The sequence below is a fragment of the Ursus arctos genome, chromosome X (genome assembly GCF_023065955.2).
Source record: "Ursus arctos isolate Adak ecotype North America chromosome X, UrsArc2.0, whole genome shotgun sequence".
Classification (NCBI taxonomy): Eukaryota; Metazoa; Chordata; class Mammalia; order Carnivora; family Ursidae; genus Ursus; species Ursus arctos.
The window spans coordinates 99,806,635-99,816,865 of record NC_079873.1 but is presented as its reverse complement, the minus strand read 5'-3'; the positions used below and the strand labels follow the sequence as shown (position 1 = coordinate 99,816,865).

Genomic DNA, 10,231 nt, shown 5'->3' with positions numbered 1-10,231 from the left:
TAATAGAGGACATAAAACCATGATTATTTTGCAAACACACTCATTAAACACAAAACAAAGCACAAATCTCTATTTAATACATTTAATGAAAAAAAAAGGAGAGTAAGTTGTTTATACTGCTTTCCATCTTAGTGCGGGATATAAAACAAGAAAGAGACTGAAGTAAAAAACATAGATTCACTGATAGCTAAAAACTGCAGGTTGAGAGCCAGTTGTTGATTCCTAGTTAGTTGAAGGGTGCCTGGGTGGCTCAGTCAGTTAAGCTTCAACTCTTGATTTTGGCTCCAGTCATGATCTTGGGGTGGTGGGATCCAGCCCTGTGTTGGGCTCCATGCCTACTTGGGATTCCCTCTCTCCCTCTCCCTCTCCCTCTGCCTGCCTCCCCACTGCCCCCATTTGCCACTTGTGCACACATGCATGCATGCTCTTTCTCTCTCTCTAAAAGAAAAAAAAAAGATAATCCTAGTCAGTTAAAAAGTAGCTTCCAGAAGTTCACAACATTTATAGCAGACATAGTCCCTGCCCTCAAAGGCATTGTAATCTATCTGGAGAGACAAAATAATTATATGATAAGTGTACTTACATATAGAAAAAATGCCAAGGATTTAAGCAAAGAAATGTTTAAATAAGAATACGACTTACCCAAAGTAAGACTTTTGATAATATGAAGAACTTTTCTGTTGTTACTCTTCTTATTAAGATACCATCCAAATATAAACATTTATTGCATAAGCTCTTGAGCTCCTGTTTTATACAGTGTCTGGAAGAAAGTAGGCACTTGGCATATATTTATTAAGTGAATAGCATTATTCTAGAATTTGGGAGATATTTATAAGAAGAGGCACCATTTTAACAATTAACGCACTGCAGCCCTATACAAAAATTGAAGGAGAAAAAGTTTTTGCCTTCACAAATTCTAAGTAGTTGAAACTCTGAATGAGATGCCACTTGGCTGCCATGTTGTGAAAGTGTTATTCTCCTCTTTTTTCTCCCCATTTCCAACCCTCTTTTTTTTCTAAAAAGGTCATCTTACCCACGTGAGCAGAAGTAGAGATCTCCACTCTCATCTTCCCATTTAAGGCTATTGATTGCAAGAGAAAAACAGTCATATAGAGTAATCAATTTAATGTTGGTTTTTTAAAATTTTCTTATTTATGTATTATGATTTCAATGAAAGGCATTTCAAAATTAAAAATAGAAACCTGAACTAAAATGTACTGGGTAAGAAAAATACAAAATGCATTCTTCTGTTTAATATCATGCTCAGGGGTTGCTGAGAAATGATGATGATAATGATAGTGAGGATATAGTAATGATGATAACAAAATGAATAATAGTTAACAGTTATTGAAAACTTACTATAGAAAGACAATTATCATGTGGTTTCACTCATATGTGGAATATAAAGAATAGAGCAGAGGACCATAGGGGAAGGGAGGGAAAACCGAGTGGGAAGAAAACAGAGAAGGAGACAAACTGTGAGAGACTCTCAACTCTGGCAGACCAACTGAGGGTTACAGAGGGGAGGTGGGTCAGGGGATGGCATAACCAGGTGATGGGTATTAAGGGGGGCATGTGATGTGATGAGCACTGGGTGTTATACACAACTAATGAATCGATGAACACTACATTAAAAAAAGGATATGCATTGATTTTTATATCAGAAACATGGGTAACAAATGTTTAAGCATACAAAACCCCCCACCCCCAAAAAAGAAAACTTACTATGTGTCAGGCATTGTTCCACGTGATTTATGTTGAATATTCATATTAACTCTATGGGTTAGGTGTCACACTCATCCTCATTTTACAGATGAGGAAAATGAGGTACAGAATGTTTAAGTCATATACTTAGAATTCTTGAGGAAAATAGAGAAGAGAAATACTTGAGGGAGAGAGAAGTATATGCAAGGAGGAAGAGAGGGGAAATTATTGGGGTTCAAAGTATTTACTAACTAAATCATTATGGGTGTTTACTAACTGAAGATTCATAGTGCTGTCAACTACTATCCTGTATTTGTCTTAAAAATATTACAAACTAGAGCTATTCCTCGAATGCTCTGAATGGTTCCTTTTAGCTAACTGAGAGAGCCTGACGTCTCCATAACCATTTCAGGGCTGGCCAGGAAGCCAACACTTTTTATTTGTGGATAAGGGCCCCCTCCCCTGGACAGTGCTAGAAATGGACTGGGTTTTACAATGCTCATGCAGGAGAAAAGCTGGGGAAGGATAGGTAGGGACAGATTGTGGAAACATTTAAATTTAGGTATTGAGAAGCAATTAAAAGTCTTATTCTGAAAATGGTTTTAGACAGATTAATCTGACAGCTGAATTCAGAATTATAAGGAGAGAAATTAGTGGCAGTGAGATTGGTTACAAAACTCTTGCAATTACGCTGAGAAAACATATATAAAAAGAGGAATAGAAACAAGAACTCAGGGAACATCTGTAGTATTATCTAGACTTTGTGTCTTATGTTAAACATCTGAAACTCTGATGTCTCTGTTTTGTAACTTTTGAAAATATGCAGAGTATAAGGGTCAATTATTTTTTTTTGTCCTTTACACTATGCTGTGTTCTACCACATACAATGCTTTCATGTGATGCAAAGTAAGTTAAATTATTTTTTATTCATAGCATACCTAGTGTGACTACTCTAAGAAAATGTAAAAGTTTTTTTTTTTATCTAATCAGAAGGTGAGGTCTTCATTTAGAGCTGAACATGTCATCTTAAAAAAGTAATAGTCTTAAATGTTAAGCTTATGAGTCGTATATACATAACATATTCATTCATGTAATTATTGAGAAATAGCTCATATTGGTACATTCTAATAATCACAAGTGGATTAAATGAAGGCCTGAAGCTTTGACATTAAAAACATTAACCTGGGGGTGCCTAGGTGGCTCAGTAGGTTAAGTGTCCGCCTTTGGCTTAAGTCATGATCTCAGAGTCCTGGGATCAAGCCCCAAGTCAGGCTCCCTGCTCAGCAGGGAGTCTGCTTCTGACTCTCCCTCTGCCCCTCTCCCCACTTGTGCTCTCTCTGTCCTTCTCTCTCAAATAAATAAATACAATTTAAAAAAATTGACCTGAGAGGAATACAGAATTAGAAAACATAATAATGTAATTTGTAATAATGTTATTTTTACTAGTGAAAACATTGAGAATTCATATTATTAAGCATAAGATAAAAAATCATTTTATTTGGGTTCTAATTTTTATGCAACTATCACCTCTCTAATATTCAAATTATATATTTTATTTAATCCTATATTGGTAGTGGAGTGAAGAGAGACTTAGAGGATCTGATGGAAAGAGATTTAAGTGACCCACATAAAAGCAGAATTGTATTTCCAATTATACCACTAACTGTGAGAACTTGGGCAAGTTACAGCACCTCTGAACCTTATCATCTTTATTTGTACAAAGAATGGAGTTGTAGTAATACTAAGTTTCTTCTCAACCCTAATATTAAATAAGCATCTTGAAACTCTACCTGAGTGCATTATTTAATTTTTTTAAATGCTCTATACAGTTACCCTGAAAATAATAAGATTTAAACAGCACTTAAGCTTTGAAACAGAAATGAAAGCTTCAGCATTGATGTCTTATAAAACTTCTGAGGGTTCCCATTCCTGTCTGATCATTGATTCTTCAAATGTTCCCTTTTTTTTAAACAAATAATAGCTCTGGCCACAGTAAAACCTTCTCAAAGTAATTGTTAAGGGCTTATAGACCAACTGGAAGATATGTCTTGGCAGAGAGATGTTAATTATAAATATTTAAACTAAAGTGGATATTTTCTATGATCTGTCCAGACCAGTCACTTAGCTGGGCATTATGACATGCATTATGAGCACTGTGAAATTTGTGAAAGAAATAAGGCTAGTAAATATACCTGTGACTGGCCTGCAAAAGAATGGTCATCAGTATCATGTTTTAACCCCTTTCTACCTTCTTCTTTGACTCTTTAAATTATTATGTCTTAAGGTTGCAATAGGAAAATAAGCATTAGAACTAGAGTCAGAAGACCTGAATTCAAATTCTCTTTGTGCTACCCACTGACTAAGCCCCAGTATTCTCAACTAGATAACGGCAATGGAGATGATGAAAACAGCCTTAGTTACTTCACAAGATTGTTGTAAGGAACTCACTGAGAGAATGTGACTGACATTTGAACTGTGAGCTGGACCCAGGCATTTGGAAGCTTCTTACCCTTTCTTTTGTCCTTGGAATGTACATTCAGCTCACCATTCTCACACTAGGAACCTCAAAGATGCAGCCTTGTGAAAGTCAGGAGCTGTTGAGACCATCTGGACTATATATGTGACTGAGCCCTATTAAGGTGGCTGTGGAGATCTATTTATCTTGCATCCACCCAAGACAAGCCTAGTATATAAATTCCCTTGCCTATTAAAACTACCACGTACCAGTATGGGGGGGGGGTGTCTTCCTCTTTGTTCAGTCTCTTCTTGCCTTCCACATATGGAGCCAGTTTTGAATTTCACCCAGGGAACTTTCAAGGTTGTAAACCAACAAAAGTGTTTTATAAATGGTGAAGAAATATCATAAGGCAATATATTAGTAACTCTATTGTTAAATGTTAAGGGATTATACCTTGACTATATGACAGGTCACAAGAGCTCTCAACAACATGTTGTAATTTTCTTGGTAGAAACAAGTTGTTGAACTATCACTACTTAAATAAAGCACCTCTGAAAAATTCTTTTTCTGTCCATGAATTATCTAACATACTAATATACAGACATTCACTTGGTGATTTTGGAGTTTATAACACATAATCCTGAAACAAGGCACTTCTAAAATTTTGGAAACAAAATTCAAATATTTATTTTTTTCTAGAGCTACTCCAGGGTCATATATTCAAGAAGGGCTTTACTTCTCTGGTTAAGAAGCTATCGCTGAATGACTATGCAATAGCACACATTAAGAAAAAAATATGAGTAGTTGGCATTATTTATATTCTTCTCTTAGATTCCCAACCTCAGGCCAGGTCACAGATGAACAGAACTTTATTGGTTTGGAAAAAATATATATTGATACAGTCAAATGAAGACAGAGTGTGGGTCTCTACAAAGAATAATATTAGGATATGAGAACTTTTTAATTGTAATTACAAACTCAGCACCCTCTAGGATAAACATCTTCCAATTATCTCATTTTGTGCTTCATCCGTTATGCACCTCTGTCAAACTCTGTGTTCCCCCAAGGCAATTGATTAACATTGACCAGTTTTTCCTCACTTTCAGTTCAAAGTAATGTAGTGAGATTAACAACACAATTATTTGCAGTGGGTTAAGTCTGTTATTTAATTAAAATAAAATCTTTCCATGAAAAGCAACTTGTTTGTACACACACCACAGAGTAAAACTGATTCTTAAATTTTAATTTGTTAAGAAATGATTTTATTCCCTTTCATACAAGATTTAAAAAAAAAGTGTTCCCTTTGCCATCCATGTGTGTGCCTGTCTGTTTGTTTTTTTATTGGCAGTGGAATCAGGGGAAGAGAGGGTAATTTTGCTTCATGAACTTTTTTGTAACAGAAAATTTGCTAATTTGATATGGTAGTAAAAGCATGAAATTGTCCTAAATTATTGTGATGTGAGCCTGCACTTCCTAATTATTTCTTTAATCATTATGCTGCTAATTGCATTCTTCATTTCTTGAGGAAAAAGAGGGGGCAAGGGAAGGATCAAATAAAAAAGAAATCACTAAAAAGAAATATCTTTAACTACAGTTTCAATAGCCATTCTGTTACTAAAGTCAAATTAACATTTCTAGAGAAAGTTTTTTCACCTCTCCTCTCAAGTTACCATCAAAAATCTGCATGTTAATTGTGTTTGCACATTTATCTATAAATGCAAATAGAAAGTTAGTATGTACAGCCTCCCAGAAAGTGAACAGATTCCAAAAGGGTTTGGAGATGTTTTGATGAGCTTTACTTCCTAGAAGTTAAATTTACACTTACATTTTTTTCTATAAATGCAATCACACATAAACAATGAGAGTGTAGCTGTTTGAAAGGAAATAATGCTTTACAATAACTGCCTTTGGTTGACAAGTTAAGCAATTGATACATTTTTTTTAAAGATTTTATTTATTTATTTGACAGAGATAGAGACAGCCAGCGAGAGAGGGAACACAAGCAGGGGGAGCGGGAGAGGCAGAAGCAGGCTCATAGCTGAAGAGCCTGATGTGGGGCTCAATCCCATAACGCCGGGATCACGCCCTGAGCCGAAGGCAGGCGCTTAACCGCTGTGCCACCCAGGCGCCCCGCAATTGATACATTTTTAATTATAACACCTTGGAGCTTTTAAATAAGTATTGTAGCTCTAAGCAATGAGAATCTCTGAAGCAAGACTTTCTATTGCTTTTTGTCAGGTTGATATAAATTTGCCTCAGGCAGTGCTACTGGCCAAAAAACAATTTGAGTAGATTAAAAACCAAGGCAGATGGGCTTCTATAAATTGAGAGTGATGAATTCATAGATAGTTTTCATTGTAACCAGATTTGACCATCATTTAAAGTGTAGTGTATTATTTGACTAATCTCTTCTGTCAATGGCTTATTATTATGAATTCCTTATTAATGACAGGAAGAGCTAGATGATCCTATGGAGGAGCTACAATTAACAAGTGAAAATAAATCCTAAGGTTTGCTTGCTAAATCTCTTTCTCTCACCTTTAGTATATATAATATATTTATGTATATTATATATCTAAATATATATCTAAATATATATAGTCAACTGTATTTATAAGGTATACATACGATGTGCATCTGTTTTTCCACTGGGCAAATGCCACTGTATTACACAATCCTGGTTGAATCCATAAACTCTCTTAAAAGTCTTGAGACTGATAAAAACAATGTAGGAAAAAGGAAGAAATAACCCAGTGCAGTAATGGGGAGGCAGTCATGCTTCAATAATTTGTTTTCTTTTTTGTTAGAGATTTTATTTATTTATTTATTTATTTATTTATTTATTTATTTATTTATGAGAGAGAGAAAGAGTGAGTGAGAGAGAGGAGGAGAGAGAATCTGAAGCAGATTCCACACTGAACACAGAGTTCCACATGTGGCTTGATCCCACAATCGCAAGATCATGACCTGAGCGAAAACCAAGAGTTGGATGCTTAACCAACTGAGTCACCCAGGTGCCCCAATGATTTCTTTAAAGTGTGGATACTCCCCGGATATACTAGAAAGGATAGTTCATATCTTAGGAAATATAAAAGAAAAAAGGCTGTGTCACAAAGGACAGAATTATAATTGGAACATCATTTATTAAGGCACTAAATCATAATGTAGTGTCCCAACACTAGAAAAAGTTATGAAGTAAGCAAAGCTTTCTTTAAGAGCCTACAGCATCCTTTTCTAGTATGTCTTCCATATCCTTCAGAGCAGCCTTGTTCCACTATTCTCAATGGACACCCAACATCTTTCACCTTTCAACCAAGCCAAAACCTATCAAAGCTTGATATCAAGAATAGAGCTAACAAATCTTTTTATCTTAAGATATTTGAAGTATTCATTCATTTTTAAAATTCATACATTCAAAAATATTTACTGAGTGCTTATGAAATATCAGACACTAGATATTAAACAGGTTTAATGGGGTGTAAAGGCTAACATCATCTTGATAAGCTCAATTTGAAAAAAAGACTACAAAATTATAAATACAGAATTACATATGAGACACTGAAAGGGGCCTATGCAAATGAAAGTTCCTGAAATTTACGTTTAATTAACTCCATAGTGATAAATCTATCTTTCATGCTAGTGTTACAAGAGTGACACAATAGACAGAAAGTTCTGCCTTCATGGAACATATATTCTAATGGAGATGGTATAAAATAAACATATAAACATATTCAACAGTGTCACATTAAGTGGTAAGGGGTTCAAGGGTGGTAGGTTGCTGCTTTTATTTTTATTTTTTATTTTTTTAAAGATTTTATTTATTTATTTGACAGAGAGAAAGACAGCCAGCAAGAGAGGAAACACAAGCAGGGGGAGTGGGAGAGGAAGAAGTGGGCTCCCAGCAGAGGAGCCTGATGTGGTGCTCAATCCCAGGGATCCAGGATCACGCCCTGAGCTGAAGGCAGATGCTTAATGACTGAGCCACCCAGGTTGCTGCTTTTAAATAGGATTCTCAGAGAGAACATCTCTGAGGAGATGACATTTGAGTAGAGTCCTTAATGCATTAAGGGAATGAGCCAAGATTATAAACAAAGAGTACAGAAAGTGCAAAAGCCCAGAGATGAGAGTGAGTTTGGTATGTTCCAAGGAATACCAAAAAGATGGGATAGGATTGGGGCAAGTCAAGATTAAGTCTTATAAGCCATGGTAAAATTTAGATTTCATTCTAAATGTAATGGAGAACCACTGGACATGTTAAGCAAGAAATGCCCTGATTTTCATTTAGAAGAGTCACTCTGGCTGCTGCTTCTTTTTCTTCTTCTTCTTCTTTCTCCTTCTTCTCCTTCTTCTCCTTCTTCTTCTTCTTCTTCTTCTTCTTCTTCTTCTTCTTCTTCTTCTTCTTCTTCCTCTTCTTCTTCTTCTTCTTCTTTAATACTGGTTTCTTTTATTATGTGCTTTGCCTTTAGACAGTGAGTTTTCTTTTTTAAAAAATTTATTTATTTTATTTTAGGGGCGCCTAGGTGGTGTAGTCGTTAAGCGTCTGCCTTTGGCTCAGGGCGTGATCTCAGTGTTCTGGGATTGAGCCCCACATCAGGCTCCTCTGCTAAGAGCCTGCTTCTTCCTCTCCCATTCCCCCTGTTTGTGTTCCCTCTCTCACTGGCTGTCTCTCTCTGTCAAATAAATAAATAAATAAAATCTTTTAAAAAATTTATATATTTTATTTTAGAGAGAGAAAGAGAATGAGAGAGAGAGTGTGCACGTATGGGTGGGGGGAGAGGCAGAGGACAAGAATCTTCAAGCTGACTCCCTGGTGAGCATGGAGCCCAGTGCCAGGGCTCTGTCCCATGACCCATGAGATCATGACCTCAGCTGAAACCAAGAGCCGGACACGCAACCCAATGAGCTACCCAGGTGCCCTAGATAAATAAACTCTTATAAATGTATAGTAAAATTTTCATTTCTGGTTAAATAAAAAACTCCACAATAGTTGTGGCCAAATTAGAATTATACCAAAATTACCCTATGCCAGTACATACAATCATCCCCTGTGGCTGGAAAACTGACTCATAGCCATGGAGGGTACATGGTGATGAGGAAAGGCCATGCTTGGAGAAAGCTGTCTTTTTGATCACTTTTACTCCTTTTTCACTTCATCACCAGCGTCCCCACTGAATTTGAACACAGGTATCTGCTGACCATCCTTGAGCTTTAAGAAGACCTCCTGAAGGTGCCACCTCTGAAAGGGGGCATCTCTGGTTGAGCTGGCATAGAGATGGCCCTCTGACTTGGATCCAGAGACAGGAATCTTCAACTAGGCATTGGCAATGTTGGCAAAGTTGTACTTGTTGGTAAGGTGAAGATGGTAGATGTTGAGAGAAGTGCACAGAACCTCCAGGGCCTCAGGGTGGCTGTGTAGGTGCTCCAATGCCAGCTGGTAATAGGAAGCCCCAGAAAAAGCTTTTTGTATAAGGTAATATATGAGGGCACAACTCCCACTGGCCACCACACTGGAAAAAAGAACCAGTTTCCCCAGAGGCAATGGCATGCTGCTTCCTGGAGATTTTGGCACTTCACAGCTTTCTTGAAAATCATCAGAGGAAAGTTGCTCTGTCAGGGATATAAGCACTATGCAGTAGAAAGCGTGTCCTTTCCTTCCAGAGGTGGGAGAGTAGGTGGTAAAAGCCCATAGCCTGGCACGCCCCTCTGGCTTCTTTTTAATACGAAGTTTTGATGAGACTTCAAGTATTATTTCTCAAGTAATGATCCCAATATTACCTGGACCAGAAGCCCTTTAATTTTGGCAGAGTTTCTTTTTGACCTAAAAACATAGCCTCTCTCCAGGGGTCCTTGGGTGGGTCAGTCTGTTAAGCATCTGCCTTCTGCTCAGGTCATGATCTTAGGGTCCTGGGACTAAGCCCCACACTGGGGGGGGGGGTCCCTGCTCAGTGGGGAGTCTGCTTCTCCCTCTCCTTCTGCCCTTCCCCCATGCTCTCTTTTTCTCTCCCTTTCTGTCTCAAATAAATAAATAAATACATTAAAAAAAAACCCAAGAACATAGCCCCTCTCCAG

At 37.1% G+C, this 10,231-nt stretch overlaps 1 protein-coding gene across 1 annotated transcript; it reads right to left on the bottom strand.

Annotated features, from left to right (window-relative positions):
- Positions 1–9,296: 9,296 nt before the first annotated feature.
- On the bottom strand, positions 9,297–9,707 carry LOC113271017 (cytochrome c oxidase assembly factor 1 homolog). Its single transcript, XM_026520675.1, is given in 1 exon segment — positions 9,297–9,707. A coding segment is annotated over 1 exon segment (411 nt).
- Positions 9,708–10,231: the final 524 nt, after the last annotated feature.